Source organism: Sinohyriopsis cumingii, chromosome 7 (genome assembly GCF_028554795.1).
Source record: "Sinohyriopsis cumingii isolate HCF-2022 chromosome 7, ASM2855479v2, whole genome shotgun sequence".
In the NCBI taxonomy this organism is placed as follows: domain Eukaryota; kingdom Metazoa; phylum Mollusca; class Bivalvia; order Unionida; family Unionidae; genus Sinohyriopsis; species Sinohyriopsis cumingii.
The window spans coordinates 90,330,133-90,349,866 of record NC_142967.1 but is presented as its reverse complement, the minus strand read 5'-3'; the positions used below and the strand labels follow the sequence as shown (position 1 = coordinate 90,349,866).

The window sequence follows — 19,734 nt, the reverse complement described above, 5'->3', positions numbered from 1 at the left end:
AAATTGTTCTGATAAAGTTATGAATTTTCTGCTAATTATACAGTTTTAAAGTGCTCAGTACTAAAGATATGGTATTGAGAAGGTTAAAAAATGTACTTATTTTGGATCATAAAAGTAACATTTACTTGTCTTATGGCAAATATTATTGTTTATTTGCTTGTGGACTTTAACATATTTTCTTAGCACATGATAGGTTATATATATGGCAGCCTGTATATCTGGTGGAGAAAAATCCCAGAAAAATCCCTGGTAAAACCACCAGCCTATGGGAAGCTATTGCCAGGTTTTCTCATATATCCACATTGGTCAATCTAAGACCTGAACTCATGCACCTTGGAACACTGTCACCTGGGGACCCCTATGGCAAATATAAATGTTGGTACATGTGTATCAGCTATAGGGCAATACAAATCAAAGTAAATCTTTTAGTAACCTATGTTTCCACGAAAATCACATTAATGGTTGTAAATAAACTCTGCTACCTCTTGAATCCATCTGTCCTGGAACAACAAAATATTGTCTTTCCTGTCTCTGCAGCATGCAGAGAAAGGGAAGAAACTCATTCAAATTGTATCCCCTTTCCATCATTAGGTGGTTATCAATTTAACAGATGATATCCAGTTCAAGCTGGAACAAAATATATTAAAAAACATGATGCTTGGATTTTTGGCAAGGTGTAGGAGGGCTTTATAGTAATGTGATCCAGTAATTATTCTTGGAAAAACATTTACTCTCTCCACTAAATATATTCCCAATGACATTAATGTGACAATAACAGGTAATAGGATGAGGAAGAAATCCAAGTACATCCAACCCGTACAAATTTGAGACAAATGTGACTGGAGTCTTCCTATAAACCATTCATCTAACATGAAGGCAGCACAACCAATGGTAAATAAGCAAGTAATGGGAAACAAATGTTATTTTACAAAGAACATCTAGTAAAAGCTATAAATCCACAATGGTGAAGAGGCTGTTCTGTCCTTTATCTGGATGTGGTGTTTGTCTGGGCTGTAGCCACTCAGCTGCACTCAATTCAATTCCTTTTATTGGGATGCTAGATTTCAGAGATAGCAACTCAATAAGTTTGACTGGGCACATCAGTCACTGGATTCAATTATGTCTAAGATCTGTTTTAATGCAAAGCTATTTTAATGGGAAGCTATTTTAATGGGAAGCTTATTTTAATGGGAAGCTGTTTTAATGGGAAGCTATGGGAAGCTGTTTTAATGAGAAGCTATTTTACTGGGAAGCTGTTTTAATGGGAAGCTATTTTACTGGGAAGCTATTTTAATGGGAAACTGTTTTAATGGGAAGCTGTTTTAATGGGAAGCTGTTTTAATGGGAAGCTATTTTAATGGGAAGCTGTTTTAATGGGAAGTTTGCAGAGACTGCTAGAATCTCACTAACTAAAATTTGTGTGAGGCTGTCTAGTGGGACTTCAGAGTATGCTGATCAGATCACCCACTTAAACCAAGATGTCAGGGCTTGATGAGTTACATGTGTTTCACTGCTTGTACCTGAAGCAATATCAGTCCTGCATTGCTGCCTTTATTCAAGTACTGAAGAGCAAAGCAAATGATCAATTTCTGATTGCATTTAAGCTGTTCTTGGCTATGAAGCATGCTTCCATTATTAGAACAGTAGAACCATTCAATCCAAACTAGAGAAAGTTTGGATTCCTCAAAAGAGCATGCAGCTCAATTACCCTGAGTGTCAAAGTTATCCCCCCAAAACTGTTTTGTAAGAAACTAGCTTCAGCAAGGTTCTGGCTAGGGGTTTAAATGTGTCTGACTTAAGCCATGTTGGCACCTATGAATGGTTCTACTTGGAGAACAAAGTGAGATATTGGGACTGATTCAGGTCCAAAAGGTCCTTCTTGTGGGTTTTATATGCCCTCTGTCAAGATGTCTGAATGTGTCAGAAATAATAGAGTGGTAGCCCTGATAGTTACAAGGGCAAGAGAAGAATCATACGAGATTAAGGCACTCAAAGAGATGATATTAGTGACTTTGTATCAGTCCCTGAAGACACACCCATTTCTCGTATAAGCCTTTTAAAGTAGAAGGCCTTCTTGCTCCTGCAAATCTTTCCACAACTGGAGGGTTAAATTGTTTATGCAGCTGGGCTCTCCTGACAAGATGAAGGAGACATCAGTCCAGACAAGGATGGAACACTTGGGTCTGCAGCTGTTCTAAAATGTTTGTCTTCGTTGGGATCTTCCTAGATAGATCTATTACTAGATTGAGGTCATTGCCCCTGGACTTGTCTCTGTGGAGAAGGGCAATCAGAAAAATTTTGCACTTCTGGTCCCTCACTTGCTGTTTAATTTTTCGTACCAAGACTGGGTGGGGGTGTACACAAAGGCATCAGAATGGGTCTTATACCAATGAGACATAAAGGATGCTGGAGCTGGCTTTCAGAAGAAGAAAAAAAAGACTTCAGAAATGTCTGGGTCACTGATCTTTGCAGATAACCACAAGTTTTTCTCAAGTTTCCCAAACTGCAGGAGAAAACAGAATGAAGGGCTGACTTCATTGTTGTTGAGAATGACCAGGGCCTTGACCCTGTAGCCTGGCATGAGGGGTGACTGACACTGAGTCCAGAAGCAATCAATATATTTCCTCTTTTGGAGCCTAAAGCTGTACCCAGTCCTTTCTATAACAGAATCAGTGCATGAAACATTGTCAGCTTATCCACTGTGTGGATCATCCTAATCTAGATTCAGAATGATGTCTAGACAATACATGCCATTAGGCATAGAAAACACATGTCTCTAAGACTGTCACTGTTACCATTCAAGAAGGTAACTTGCTAGCCAGATATATATATGATGTAGTTATAGAATTGGTACGGAAGGCTGATCCAAATCAAACAGTCAGTATGGGTGTCAGGTGTATGGATGGCAGTATAGATGGCTCTACTACCAGAGTATTGGTCATGTTAGGCAGATGGAATGATCTATCACTAGATCCCTATCAATGTTAATATTTCACAGCTTTACTACCGGAGAAGAGGATGATATGCTGCAGAAGCCATACTGTCAGTGAACTTTATAGATCCAGAACTGGACAGCTTGAAGGTCATGTCACCATGCTGAGGTGTGGCAAGATAGCACATCTCATTCAGGTAATACATAAACCCCATCCACTTGGACTTACTGGTCTGAAGGCAGTGACTGGCAAGTTGGGCTGAGATGAGGAGACACTCCCACCAAAGTGTAAAAATTACTGACAAAAACAGATGAAGATAGAAGAACTGGGGAAAACTGGCTAATTTCATCAACTGTGTTGTCACCTGCTGCACCAAGGGATGCACCTGTAACTCCAAATATGGTGTAGACAGTTGAGAAGTCAGTTTCTTCCATTACTGCAGATATAACTGCAGCACTAGGTAAGTGCATCATATCTTTTGGGAGAGGGGAGAGACAAGTGGCATCCCCCACCAGGCTGGCTTGTGACTACATATTATGATGAATACTCTGAATTTTAGTATTTTCTGTCTTCAGTTTTCTATGTTTTTCCCTGTTCTTAGTGGTGTGTTCTCTGACCAACTGGTGTCCATGCTGCACGTTGATGACAAGGTAGACTTTGTACTGGTGAGGCATGAGTCATGATAGTTTTATCCTGGCCTTGAACATTTTGCATTTAACACATTTTATTAACATGTTTATTCTGGAATGACAAAGTAAAGAAACTACAAGAATAAATTAATATTTGACCCCATTAACAAGCACCAGAAATCCAATACACAAGGAGAAAAAAATAAACAGAAAGTGTTTGCATAACACAAGCTATAATAAGTCTGTTACAATGTTGCCATGTAGAACCATGTGGCCAAAGATCACAGAAACTAATTCTGCATAAAAGAGAAAATTCAAAAAAACGTAAACCACCAGCAGAATAACCCTTACTTGATCCAAAAATATAAAAATCCTCAATGGATGGATTAAATTTAGAACAAAATTTTCAACTGATTTTGGGAGGTAATGTAAAAAAGTCAATTCACAGTGTAAACTTAACACCAGCACCACCTGGCAATGGCAAGGGGAGGTAATGATCAAGAGTTATTGCCCTCTGTCGCTCTAATATAATCAGGAAAGAAAAATGTCTTTTAGAAGGACTGGATTAAGGAGGTAGTAGGGCTCATATTCCTAACATCAAAGTCATCAGGGAACACACCTGAAGGAGAAATGAACAGGACCGATATCCATCATATGCAGCATTGAGAAAGACTGTTGCATACTGACCTGTATAGTACACATGATCTGCATTTTATCTTTGCCATTAGGTGTGGAAAATGTCCTTGATCATTAATGCTTGGTACATGTCTGGTTCAAAATTCCATCAAAATTACTCTTTTCCATGTAACAAAATCTGTTTATATGGTTTTGATTACAGGTCAAAACAAATATTATTATTTTCATAGATACAGGTATAGGTTTCTTTATTTCTTTACGACTGCACCCAGAGCAACAATGTACCAACATTTTCATTCAGCCTACAATGAACAAAATTAGGATAAATTTAAAAAATCTTTGTAACACAGGAACTTTGTTACAGTGCACTTTAAAAGAGGGTAATTAACATAAAGCCCATAACTTTATGTGATGTATGAGAAGATATTTAATTTTCTATCTAGTTTTCTGTGTCAAAATTCAGTAAAATGTGTCAACAGTTCCTTGAATTATGGTCAGTTTTTCTCAATGAAGAATTATTTGAAACATATTTGCTTTAAAACCCTTTCAAAATTATATTGCTGGATTCTGATCCATGGTACATTCAAATTATTATATTTGACTTTAAAGAGAATAAAAACTAAGAAGTAAACAAGGACTTTGCAGAACACAATGTCTGAAATGTGACCCATTCAAAATTGTGTAAACGATGTTGCAAACTTAGCATAAAACTTTAATATGCATAAAACTTTAATATAAAAAACTTACTGCTGATGATGTACTACTACCACAGATCAGGGGATTGTGGTTTGATTTTGTGAGTTTTTAATGCCTTTTTTCGGTACGTAATAGGCAGCCAGTATATTTGGTGGAGTAAGAACCACCAACCCTTGGGAAGCTACTGGCAAACTGTCTCGCATACCCACACTGGTCCAGCTCAGATGCAAATTCATATGGACAGAGATGAGATGTGTGAGTGATCTGCAAAGGTGAGTGCATTAAACCACTTGCCCACCTAGTGCCCCATAGCAGTTGTCTTAGCCACTTGGCCACCTAGTGCCCCAAAGCAGGGGTCTTAGCCACTTGGCAACCTAGTGCCCAAAAGCAGGGGTCTTAGCCACTTGGCTACCTAGTGTCCCCAAAGCAGGGGCCTTAGCCACTTGGCAACCTAGTGCCCAAAAGCAGGGGCCTTAGCCACTTGGCCACCTAGTGCCCCAAAGCAGGGGTCATAGCCACTTGGCAACCTAGTGCCCCAAAGCAGGGGCCTTAGCCACTTGGCTACCTAGTGTCCCAAAGCAGGGTCCTTAGCCACTTGGCCACCTAGTACCCAAAAGCAGAGGGTCTTAGCCACTTGGCCACCTAGTGTCCCAAAGCAGGGGCCTTAGCCACTTGGCCACCTAGTGTCCCCAAGAAAGGTCTATATTGTTTACAGCTGAATCTGACTTGTAAATGTGTGCATAGTATACCTTTCCATATTGCTGCAGGGAAGGCAAAAATTGGCTTCATATATTCTTCTCTTAGTAGGAAGATTCATGCATTATGAAGGGTATTATCAATTACCTGTCTATAATGGCTCCATGAACTACTTATATTTATAAGAACTGGAATTGATGTTGACAATTTGTTATGTATTTGGGTTAGATACAAGTCAAGAGAGCTTATATGTAAAAAAATATTGTTCCTTATTGTTCTATATAAGGACACATTACCCTGAAGCATTGGTTAAGGACGATTTTTACACAATAACATTTTGATGTTGGATGCCAGCATGGAGCCAGTGAACATAGTTTATGCAGCAATGCCAAAACAGTCACGGAGTCTAATTTACTAAATCATAACTGCTGAGCCAGACAGTGAATAATGGTAGAGCTTGGTTCAGACAATAATCCTGCATAACAACTAAGGACTGTCAGGGAGCAGTGGTCAGCAGATGATAATCTTACCACCATCTTCAGTGACATCAGGTTGTCATTTGTTTACTTTCTGTTCACAGAGCAAGAATCTGCTACAGTTTCTCAATAATCATTATTGAAAAAAGTTTTAATCAATCTCCGAGTTGGTTGAGTTGGTGTTGTTCTGTGTGTTATAAACCATTTAATTACCCTAATACACTTAAATTTTCGATTTATTTGTTAACATAAAAATACAACAATGTCTGGTGTCCCATCTGTGCCTATGTCTTGATATATCCAGGAGTCTCACCTGTATCTATGACTTGATGTATTCTGGTGTCTCACCTGTTCCTATGGCTTGATGTATCCAGCTGTTTTACCTGTGTCTATGTCTTGATGTATCCAGGTGTGTCTATGTCATGATGTATCCAGGTGTCTCACCTGTGTCTATGACTTGATGTATCCAGGTGTCTCACCTGTGTCTATGACTTGATGTATTCAGGTTTCTCAACTGTGTCTAAGTCAATGTATCCTGCTGTATCTGACTTTAAACACAAAACTTTAATGTTCATGAAGGCAGGAAAAATTACACCTGTGAGATACCATGTTTATACAAGTGAGACAGTAAAGTTAATGGTTGGTTAGTTAATATTTAACAGCACAGCAGTACATCAATGACTTATTCGTGCCAAGACAATGAGAATAATGTACCTTGCTCCTGGACATACCATGAAAGCTGACCCTGTCTGGTCATGGTAGGATCTGACTCAAAGATTTTAGTCTGGCACTCTAGCTATGAGCCATGTCTGATTGACTGTAAGCATAGAACTCAAGTCAGATACCAGTAATATGTTTTACACATACAAATATTGAATAAGATTTCCACATTACACTGAAAAATATGCAATGGGGTATTTTAAAAAAGCAGGCAAATGAGCAGAGACACCTGCAATAAAGGCTGCATTAAATGTATACATACTGGGAGAGCCTGGCTTTTGAGTAACATAATTTACCTGTAAGAAGTGCAGCTTGCTGCATGGCCCCCATTCCTACCAGCTGGAGTGTTTTGGCTACACGGTTGATGTTTTTGCAGCACTCAATTATCAAATCCTGTACCTGATATATAACAAATATAAAGGTATTTACAATATGAGTTGTTATGCAGGGAAGTAAAATTTCAAAACATTAAAATGCACGTCTCTAAGCGAAATGCTTCTTCCCTTGATAATTTCAAAACATTGTCAAATAACCTGTTATTATGTGAAGCCATTCAATTCAAACGTATAAATGTCCATGCATGAGTGACTAATGTCTCATTCTCTATTCATCAAATGTTTTTTATCATCTTTTATGACATTTTTTACATGCAGAAACCACCATAACGAAATGACTGACAGAATGAGTGGTATTTAATGGCACATCAGCGTATCTGAGATTATTTAGTGTCAATGGAATGGGAATTAAGTGCCTTGCCCAGTGACACACACCATGATAACCAATCCAGAATGGCTTCAACCAAATTCAAACCTGGAACTTAGTGATTGCGAATCGGACACTGTATCCACAAAGCTACCACAGCTTCTTCCACAATGTGGAAAATGTTATTAGATTTTATTTTACCTCCTTAGAAAAGTTGAGAGGTGTCATTGTAGTTGAACTGTCTCCTTGGGGTAGTCTTCTCTTGATCTACAAAAAATTAATAAAAATTATATATATATATATATATATATATATATATATATATATATATATATATATATATATATATATATATATATATATATATATATATATATATATATATATATATATAGATAGATAGATAGATAGATATATACACACACACACACATACACAAATGCACTACTCTAAGTGGCTATATCCATATTTCTTTTAGAACAGTGCATTGAAAGTGCACTTCCTGTTCTAAACCGTTATAAATCATGCTGGAAACAATCATCTTTCAAGAAAATAACATAATGTGTTTTCCTGGAAATCATTCACTGTACTGATCTAAAACAAAATGATTTTTCTCTTATTCTTTGCTAAAACTTTTTTGACTCTTGACAAGTACTTTCTGGGAAGCAGCCCAAAATCTACTGTAATGAATGGTTACCATAATGGTAACTAATGAATGGAGACCATAATGGTACCTAATGCAAGGAGACCATAATGGTACCTAATGCATGGAGACCATAATAGTAACTAAGGGGGTGCTCACCAATTAATATATACTTTAGTGAGAGTGACGTATGTAAGGTGAAGTAGTTTGCATTTAAAACAAGCACAATGGAGAAAATGTTGCCATACCTATATGCTACAGTAATGTAATGTGAATGATATTTCTTTGGATATTGTACGTTTGGAAATTTTACATGATTTAAGCACACTGCTAACTAAAATGACTGCTCCCTTGTGTTAAAAAATCAGCCTGAATTAGTCTAAAGTACACTATACATAGCAGCTATTCAAATAGGGAAAATGAATTTTGCCAGACTTGACAATACCAGCTTCTGAAAGTGCAATGAATGAATTACCAAATATGTAAAATGTAAAAAAAAGTTATCGGCTCTTTTTTATACAATTGACCTCTGAAGTTCAGGAAGTGAAAATGACCAAGTAGAGCTAGCACTTTTTCGAAAGGTTCACATTTGAAGTAAGGCCAAGCTGTATACTCTATAACCCATAGTACACCCATCAATCATACATCAAAATAAAGGGAATTAAAGGTTCTTTGAATTATACCTAAGATATACAAGGTCTTTTTTAAATAGCCAGTATAACCAGTGAGGAAAGCCGGGGAAATTCTTTTTCTTTAAAATCTTAACCCTATGGAAAATGCGAAACTGTAAAGCGCCACCTAATGCATGGAGACCATAATGGTGCCTAATGCAAGGAGACCATAATGGTAACTAATGTATGGAGACCATAATGGTACCTAATGCAAGGAGACCATAATGGTACCTAATGCAAGGAGACCATAATGGTAACTAATGCATGGAGACCATAATGGTACCTAATGCAAGGAGACCATAATGGTAACTAATGCATGGGGACATTTATACATCATTAAATAATAAAGCTGTAACTATCACTCTACTCTTCATTACCTTTCTGGCACAAAGTCTTGTATCATTGTTACAGGTCTCCAAGTCTCTCAGCAGAATAGAAATCTCTGTTTTTTCCTGTCGAGGCTAAAAAAAGATGAAGAAGCAATGTTGAAAAGACAGGATAAATGTCTTCCTGTGAAATACTTTAAATTCAATTTTCAATGTTTTCATGGGTGAGCTAGACCATAAATTTAAAGTCACAATGAAATATCAGCCAAGCCGACATTCTCCCACCCCATCACATACAGAGGAAAGGCATCACCTGTTTCTGTTTTAATTGAATAGCTACCTATAGTGCTGAGAATGTGAAATATACAATAGGATAAGTACATGCATGATGGGGGACATGGGAACTAATTGATAACTATATAATTCATGAAATTGTATAAACATAAAAACTCATGTAATATTGTAATGACCCCACCTGATGTACAGCAATAAATCCCTGTGTCATTCTTCATTTGCCAAAGCACATATTATTCCCATTTATAAATATTATCTTTGCATGTATCAATTAACTGCTACATAAACAATCAGAAGACTAGATCCAATTTCTCTTTGCATGTATCAATTAACTGCTACATAAACAATCAGAAGACTAGATCCACTTTCTCTTTGCATGTATCAATTAAATGCTACATAAACAATCAGAAGACTAGTTCCACTTTCTCTTTGCATGTATCTATTAACTGCTACATAAACAATCAGAAGACTAGATCCACTTTCTCTTTGCATGTATCAATTAACTGCAACATAAACAATCAGAAGACTAGTTCCACTTTCTCTTTGCATGTATCAATTAACTGCAACATAAACAATCAGAAGACAAGTTCCACTTTCTTTTTGCATGTATCAATTAACTGCAACATAAACAATCAGAAGACTAGTTCCAATTTCTCTTTGCATGTATCAATTAACTGCAATGTAAACAATCAGAAGACTAGTTCCACTTTCTCTTTGCATGTATCAATTAACTGCTACATAAACAATCAGAAGACTATTTCCACTTTCTCTTTGCATGTATCAATTAACTGCAATGTAAACAATCAGAAGACTAGTTCCACTTTCTCTCTGCATGTATCAATTAACTGCTACATAAACAATCAGAAGACTAGTTCCACTTTCTCTTTGCATGTATCAATTAACTGCAACATAAACAATCAGAAGACTAGTTCCACTTTCTTTTTGCATGTATCAATTAACTGCAACATAAACAATCAGAAGACTAGTTCCAATTTCTCTTTGCATGTATCAATTAACTGCAACGTAAACAATCAGAAGACTAGTTCCACTTTCTTTTTGCATGTATCAATTAACTGCTACATAAACAATCAGAAGACTAGTTCCACTTTCTCTTTGCATGTATCAATTAACTGCTACATAAACAATCAGAAGACTAGTTCCACTTTCTCTTTGCATGTATCAATTAACTGATACATAAACAATCAGAAGACTATTTCCACTTTCTCTTTGCATGTATCAATTAACTGCAACGTAAACAATCAGAAGACTAGTTCCACTTTCTCTTTGCATGTATCAATTAACTGCTACATAAACAATCAGAAGACTAGTTCCACTTTATCTTTGCATGTATCAATTAACTGCAACATAAACAATCAGAAGACTAGTTCCACTTTCTCAAAGCCCATTTCAGTCAGATTACTCCAAAGTGCTTCTCTGTCATCTGTGCAGCTAAGCCACTTTGTGTGAATTAGCTTACAGGTAAATGTTTTCTGGTCAACCAAGACCATACATCTCTACTGTCCTCCAGTTCATTTAACTGATCATCAGTGTTGAATACCACTCATGAAATCATAATTTTGTTTCCTCTTTCTACAGTCATTAACAGTTAAATCTAGGGCTTACAACTTATTTATACATGCAAATGGCACAAATACTGGAACAATCCTGTTTTACTTCAAGACAGACATTAGCCTTTCTCTGCGATGTGCTTTGAAAACGTCAAAGATTGCTACTGCCTTTTGACAAAACTGAGAAAGGAGAAGCAGTCATGTACAGAGTACACATAGGGTATCAGAATCCATTCAACAACTAAACAAATGGAATCCTCATTAATCCAGAGAGTTTCTGTAAATTTATGTCCCAGTCATTGTGAACATTGTCTCTAAAGAAAGAGGTTTACATTCAAAGGCTTTGTTCAAGTGCCTAAGAGAAATGTATGCTTTGATACTGGTCTTTAAGGACACCTGAGAACCTAACTACTTAAATTACTATAGTGATATTAAATGTGTTAGCTCAGACATGTATGGAAAACAGTACACATTTTCTTCAAGATCTCCACATTTATGCCAGATGTTATCAATGAAGAATTGAATCAACTGAATTACTGCAGTAGGGATTAAACCTGTTTGCTTGCATATATGTAAAAATGAATGTTGGTATCATATTGTAAAGGGACAAATGCATTTTTGATTTTTTTTAAAATTTGGTAAGCAAAACATCCACAAAATTGGGTACTCACGAATATGTATTTTTTTTTACCCAAACCATGAAATTTGAAAACCATGAAAATAAAGTGCCACCGTATACAATTGACATATCAGGTCAAATTCAGTTGGGTATTTTTTTTTTTTGAGAAGCCACTTAAAGATTTGGCTATTTTCAGTACCAGTGACTATATTTTATGGTAGATTGACACTATTTTAAAAAATATGAAAGGTCTCCATGCTAGAATTCATTTTATAATGATTGCTCAAATTGTACTCGGTCATTTTAGAGATGCCACTTAAAAGATTTTTTTATTTTTAGTAATATTATTCATATTTGATTGTGGATTGGCATGAATCATATAGATCTGAAAAGTTTTCATAACAATATGCTTACTGTCATGTTTGGTCAAATTCTATTAAAAGGTTTTCAGGAATAAGTAATGTCAAGGTTTTTCTATTTTTAATAAGTCATTTAAAGGTGACCAAATCGGATGGCAGATTAACATCAGCTGTACAAAATTGAAAGGTCTTCATGCCAGGATGCTTTTTGTAAAATTAGGTCAAATTCTATTTACTGATTTTTGGAGAAGTTGTTCAAAGGTTTTCAGTAAATGGAATCATTATGGTTGATCGGCATGATCGGTAAAAACTTAAAAGGTCTTCATGCCAGTATGTTTTCTGTCAAGTTTGCTCAAATGCTATCTAGTTGTTTTGGAGAAGTTGTTCAAAGATTGTTCTGTTTTTAGTAAATTTATAGTGGATTGGCATAATCTGTAAAAACTTGAAAGGTCTTCTTGCCAGGATATTTTCTGTTAAGCTTGGTCAAAAATTCTACTGAAGTTTGGTGAAGTGGTTCAAAGGTTTATCAGATTTTACTAATGGTGGCCATATCTGATGGTGAATTGGCATTTGCACAAACCTGAAAGGGCTTCATCCCAAGATACATTCTGTCAAATAAACAGCTGTATAAATTTAAAAGGCTTATTTGCCTGGTTGCTCTAATTTGATCAAATTATGTTAAGTGGTTTTTGAGAAGAAGCTCTTTAAATGTTTTTTGATTTTTAGTAACTGACCATATTTGATGCCAGATCACAACAATTGAATAAACCTGAGAGGTCTTTATGACAGAATACTTTTCTGTCAAGTTTGATCAAATTCTATTTAGTTCTTGAGAAGTTTTTTCAATGTTGAAATGTTGTTAGTGATAGTGGCCATATTTAAAGGCATATCAGCATCATATGTATAAATTTTCATCCAGGATGCTTTCTGTTCAATTTCATCAAATCTTGTTCAGCAGTTTCTTGAGAAGTCATTAAAATATTTTTTAAAAACTAATTTTAGTTATGGTGGTCATATTTGATGGCAGATAAACATCATTTCATGCTCTGTGCTAAATCTGGAAAAATTGGTGAGGTGGATTTTCATAAAAAGTTTAAAGTATCAACTGTAGACAGATATATGATGCAGGGTCATGCCAAAAGCTCAAATGAAGCAGACATATCTCAACCTTGAAATCTAAAAGCTCTTACTCTATGTCTACATCACTAAATCATCTGAATTTGATAAATTACCAAAAATCAATCTTGCCAACATCACTATCAGAGTCTACATATAACTTAGTGAATCTTTTAAAGTCATAATTCTAATCATCCAAACTCAACAGAGTACAGAACAAAATCTGCAGCCTCCATTTTGAAGAGTGGAGAATCTGACCCTGATACTTGAAATATCAGATCACAACTAGATCTTAAATAGCAACCATGTGATGTTACGTAATGTTCCTTTACTTCATGCCTATAGTATTTAATACAGGGTTTTCCTGAAGGTGGTGCTACAAAAATGGTTATGTTATGGCAAGCATCTGAACACTCTTCCATGTTTATGGTGCAGAGGCATCCAAGCACATCTGTATGCAAATAGGGCAGAGGTGTCCACTATAGCTTTCATGAGAATGGGGAAGAGGCATCCAAAGGGGATTACATGAGGTAAAGGGTTAAATCTGGAAGCGGTTGTTGAGATAATCATATTGGGTTTTTGTCTTTTATTTTTTTTATGAAAGGCCCACAATACCAATATAAATCTGAATGTTTGGCTAATAACATTTAATATATAAATGCCATAAGATAATGAATATACATGAAAACAACATGCATTTTAGGCATTTTGTAGCAATATCATTTCAAAGTGTTTATGACTTTTAAGTTCTGTGTGGCAATGAGGTGTACATCCACTTACTGTAGAGAAGCCCAAGCTTCTAATCTCATGAATCCCCCCCACCAAAAAAAACACAGTGGAAGTCCAGTGGAAACGACACTGAAGATGCTGAATAAACCAGGAAGGAAGCCTGCTGTGTTGCTGTTACTGGTCCCATCATGACAAACTGAGCCCCTTTGAGTTGAAAGATCTCTGAGGGAAGAGATAGAAGTTTATTTCTCTCCTCCATCCATAACTTAGATAATGTTGGTTTGGGAACTGTTACACTTAAATGCTTTGTTAGTGTTACTGGCTTAACCATGTGAGCTGATATGCAAAAACTCTTTGTCCTGAGTTAGATCTTTCCATTTAGAGTGGAAAAGTCCACTGTACCCAGCAAGATAGAGCTTGAGCAAAGATACTGTCCTTTCCTTCTTTCTATTGTAGAAACTTATAAGATCTCCCTTTTCTCTCTGGCTCAGTTCACTTCAAGTACCACTTTAAAGCTCATTATGGGGTCCTGTTGATACCCTTAGGGTGAAGGGTCCAATAATGAGGAAATGGTTTTAACAGGAAGAACCAATTCCTCATAAACAGCACCTGTTCTTAGTGATGAAAACAGGAGTCCAGACAATTCCAGTTTATGGAAAAGCATCAACTGCTATTGTATATGGGACTAGAAAGACAAGACAGGTAGCTTTGTCTTCTATGTTGTTACCAATTCATCTGAATACTGTGGCCTGAACTGCCTGGCTGGAATTAACTGATTCTGGGCAGTGAGTATCCCAGGATATGAAGTCAGCCCATTTGTCTGATATTAATTGATTCTGGTCAGTGAGCATACCAGGACATGGAGTCAGCCCATTTGGCTGAAATTAACTGATTCTGGGCAGTGAGTATACCAGGACAAGGAATTTACTGAGGTGGAGGGCATTGTAGGAGGTAAAATGTATGACTTTATCAGTACAGCAGCAAAGCTAGAAACTAGTGAAACCAGGCCTTGGCAAGGGAGTTAATGGGTAAAAGTTACTGCCCTTTGACTATATGAGAGAGACAAAGACGATTATTGTCTTTAAGCAGGGCTGGATTCGCGATGTAGCAGCATAATATTCCTAATGTAATGTGTTTAGCAAACATATCTGAAGGAGAAAGGCAGATGTAGAGAGACAGGTATCTCTTTCTGCAAGCTTTGAGTGGACTGATGCTGCTAAAGAACTGGCAAGCATGAGTTGTTATGAGTGTCAAGAACATGCACCATGAGTGTGGGTGTTTGTGTGAGATTTTGGGTTTTTAATGTAGCTTTAACAATTTTTCAGTCATATCACTATGATGACTGCAGTGTGGCAGTTTCTAGTGATGTCTAGCACTGGGGCATCATGCTGCAGACATGAAGCATGATGTCACACCCAGTCACATTATCCTGACACCAGGGGAACATGCACCATCTGCAAAACTGACTCTCAAGCAAGAATAGAGGGGTTATCAACTGACATGGACAGGCTGCTGAAATACAGCTATGGCGACCATGTGAAGCATGGACACTCTTGCCATGACATTTTGAAACAGTTGTATGCCAAGAAGGGCTTCCAGTCCATTATGACCTAATCTGTTGGCCTGCAACATCCCTTTCAATGACTGGGACATCAGTCTGAAAACCTGGTATATGTATCTTATTTAAACTTTCTCAAAAAAGAAAAGCCCACTGACACTAGGGCCTTGAAACAACCACTCTAATCAAAGTAATAAATCAGCCATAATATAATAAATCAACTCAACCAGACCATGTTAGCTGTGTGAATGTTGCCTGATCTTTCTTGCCGAACAGAGTGACAGATGCCTGAAGTTTTTAAGTTGCCAATGACGGCACAGGAGGAACCTGGCAAAACTTATATGGCAGAAGCTGAAAAACTTCATTGTTTGATCCATGGAGGGCCAAATCCTCTCCTGACATTGTTAGATTGCATATAGAAGATGGGGCATGTAAACATGAATCTTCAAACACAGAAGAATGTGGTAACATGGATGCCTCCCTGATACATGTGACTATGCTGGCAAAGCCATTTGAAAAGGATGGTGAACTAGACTGAGGGTCTAGCCAACTGTGACACTGTTATTTCCAATATTCATTGTGCAAATACTCAATGTTACAGGAATGGTATTTAGCATCCAGGACTGAAGCATTGCCATATATGGTACTAGGACGCGACGGAGTCAATGTGGGTAACAGTGCTGGACCTGTCAGGTCTGCAATACTTTCAAGGTCAGTAAAAAGTGTGAAATCTCTGACAGAGCAGATGAAGAAATAACAAAAAAATAGCTGGAGTATGCATCTATGAGTAAGTAAATTCATTAAAATTGCTCCAGTAGTAAAAAGACAAGTGGAAATCAGTTTGCAAGCATATCTTCTAGCATGGGTGGAAGTTGTATCCTAAGTATGGATGGGACTTGTCACCAGTTCTGTCAAAGGAAAGATCATTCCTGTCTAACTGCCACATAGATTGGCAGATGACTTTTATCACTTCTGTTGTTCACATTATTGCATGGCAGTACATGGACTCCTACATATTATGATCCAATAATTTGAATAAGAAATTGTGTCACTGTGAAACTAACCCAATAAATGTAAATGATAGCCAGTTTACCTGCAGCAGAACTTTGAGACGGCTGATGTCAGTGCTGATGCAGTCAGAGGCACATACTACAAGTCGGACCTGGTCACTCATGAAAGTTGTGCAGTCCAAGGTTTCACTGACTAGGTGTACTGAATGCAATTGCTGCAATAAAAGAAATATTGTTAATATTCTTCCAAGGATTCTTGTGATTTCATGTCTTATAAACTTGTCATACATAAAATAAATTTGTGTAACCTATGTTCCTCCAAGAACAGTCACCCAATCACAATGATGTCATGATTCAGCCCTCCCTGAAAGATGAAAAAATGTTATCTTTTCCATACAAACAATGGGAGGAAACTTTTAACCATTACCTCCGATTACCACCTGCTAGGTGGCTACCAATCAACGACAGTTTTAAGCTGTACATATAACTCAAAAAGTTTCTTGCATTTGCAGGGAGAGGTGGACAGGTTTAGTGGTAATGTGTTTAAGGAAGTATTTTTGGAGAAACATAACCTATGTTCTCCATCAATCACATCCCCATGAGGACGACAGGTTGTTGTTGTTGTTGTAGGTTTTAGCGCTATTTTTCAGCAAAAGATAAGCTATACATGGCCAGTATAACTGGTAGAGAAGAATCCTGGAAAACCCTGGGAAGAACCACTGACCCACGAGAAGCTACTGGCAAGCTTTATCACATACCAATGTTTGCTAAGCTTGACACTCGAATCCATGCAGACTGTGGTGAGATGGCAGTGATCAAGAACAGTGAGCGCTTTAGACCACCCGGCCACTTGTGTATATTTATGTCAATCTCTCCCTACTCTTTCAGTTCTTTCACAGCTCTACCACGGACCATATTCCTTTACGCAGACAATACACAGTGAAAGAGATGAACAGTTAGCTAAGTGAGGCATATATGGTCTGTATTCTTGCTGACTTTTGAATCTCTTGCACTTCAAACATTTTGTCATGCTTTACCTGTTACAACAAGGAGAAAAAAATAATGGAAAAAAAACAACCCATACATGTTCAAATATAATAACCAACTTTTTTTAATTACTAAAAGGCAAAAAATATAGGCATTGCGCATAAGGAAAACAACTAACAATGTGCACCAACGATATCATTTTGGGAGCACAGTGTCAATAAAAAGTTCACACACTGCAAAAACAAAAAAATCACACACATATCAAAACTTATAATGTAATATCTACATGTGGCAAATACATTACTGACATGGTAGCTGATTTTCTTTAACATCAAGGAAATATGTGACAATGTTAATTGTGCCAAGCAAAAGTTTAATGGCTTGATGGGAAGGCTACAATCAAGTGGTAAAGGGAGATAATGGGTAAGAGGTTATTCTCTTTGTTGATATGGTAATATAGACAGAAAAGAGAAAATTTTCATCTTTTGGGCTGGATTTGATGGGTAACAGTGCCTATTTATTAACATTAAATGAGTGGGGACTGTATCTGATTGAGACACACCTAATAAGTTCATATGCAAAACTTACTAAAGTAAAATAAAGTAAAATATGACGCTGACGTCCTAAAAATGTCATACACTCGATGCTTATTTAAAATAAAGTTTTTCAAAAGAAGTAGAGTCATGCTGTGTGAATTATCATGGATATTTATAACTCATTTACTGACTCAACATTTTTCACTACTTTCTCTAGCTTTATATCAATGGATCCACATTTTTACATTTCATACAAAGACTTCCAAAGCAAAGAGGAATCTGGGAAATACAAGAAACTAACTTACTGTGAAGAAACTGATTGACTTGTCCAGAAGGTCAAGAGATGTTGACTCGTCCAACTAAAAGGGAAAACATTTGCAAGAAATGTGTGAAATAACAATTTTAAGAACCCAAAAAAAACACCATAAAATTCATAATTGTATAAAGAGCTCATCGATGCTATGTTCAATGTGCAGAAAGCTACATCAGCTTTAACATTCTATTTCCTGGCATTGTAAGACAAGCATATTTGCTGATTTACTCTGAAGATAAATGTTCGGTTGAAATACCTTCAATGTACCGAGAGTTATATGCTCTGGAATGAAAAATGTTTATAGGCAGACAAACACAGAAATAACCATATCCCTCCAAGAGATAACACATTCAATGTGATGTTCATGATCGAAAGCACTTTAAGATACATAAGGATGAATGTGGAGATCCAAAACATGTGTGTAATTCTAAATTTATTACAAAGTCATAACAATATTTTTCACTGTGACTCAGAATACAGATGATTTTATCTTAAGTATGATATCAATGATTGCAAAGAATGAATTCCCAAGTCTCTGAAAATAAATGATCTCTCTTCCACTTACTCTATCTCTCTCTCTTCTCTCTCTCTCTCTCACCTGGTCTTTTCTCAGGAGATCAATGAAATAGTCAACTGTCTTCTCATGTGCAGCCATTTCTGGAAGTAGGGTCCCGATTTTCAGAAAGAGATCCACACTGCAAGTCTTCAAAGCACTGAGGGAAAAATAATTTGTTCTGCTATGATGTTTAAGTTTTTAATTTACATTTTCAGAACTGATTCTTATTTTCGTTCAAGAATTACTGTAGCAAAGTTGGTATTTCCCAAACTTCCTTTAAATTAAATTACATTATGAACATGGGGATAATTGGAATACTCATACAGCTGAGATGGCTCTGCCTTCAAATTAGTATACTGCATATTCTTGCTTAAAAGTCTAGTCTAACTGCAACAACACAGACAATGCTTGTTTATTTTACTGATTACTCATAATAAATTTTATAGACTCAGATCTGCTGGCATATGATGCCTAGGTCTGTGCAGTTTGCAGTTTGACTTGACTTACAAGCAAGTAAATACAGTAGTTTTCATAGATACCAAACTTTTTTCATTTAAAATATAATTATAAATTAGAATGGATATTTTCCCCCATGTATATAAAGAAAATGTAATGAAATGGATAAAACATAGTAAAAATAAATTTCTTCACAATATATAATGCAAAACACCCACATGTTGGGTAAATGAAGTGTTCAGTTTCTATGGAGGCTTACATTGGACATTAAAATTTTTCTATTCCAAGGATTAGAATAAGAAATGCCTATAATGCACACCAAAACACAATCAGACCATGTGATACACATTATATCAATGCAAACCAAAACACAATCAGACCATGTGCTACACATGATATCAATGCAAACCAAAACACATTCAGACCATGCGATACACATGATATCAATTTCAAATTAGCTCTGCTCATAACGAATGTGAATATTTTCCATTTAGCAAGAATGAAC

The 19,734-nt window shown here is 36.5% G+C and overlaps 1 protein-coding gene across 4 annotated transcripts in view; it reads right to left on the bottom strand.

Annotated features, from left to right (window-relative positions):
* LOC149795689 (dynactin subunit 1-like) overlaps window positions 1-19,734 on the bottom strand; it is a 128,595-nt gene that overhangs the window by 51,964 nt on the left and 56,897 nt on the right. For all 4 annotated transcript variants that reach the window (XM_089965559.1, XM_089965562.1, XM_089965561.1 and 1 more), the window contains 6 exons: window positions 18,816-18,930; window positions 18,210-18,263; window positions 16,465-16,596; window positions 9,180-9,263; window positions 7,690-7,755; window positions 7,083-7,185 (listed from right to left, as the gene is read on the bottom strand). In XM_089965559.1, coding sequence (XP_089821685.1) covers window positions 7,083-7,185; window positions 7,690-7,755; window positions 9,180-9,263; window positions 16,465-16,596; window positions 18,210-18,263; window positions 18,816-18,930 — 554 coding nt within the window. The remainder of the gene's footprint in view (window positions 1-7,082; window positions 7,186-7,689; window positions 7,756-9,179; window positions 9,264-16,464; window positions 16,597-18,209; window positions 18,264-18,815; window positions 18,931-19,734) is intronic.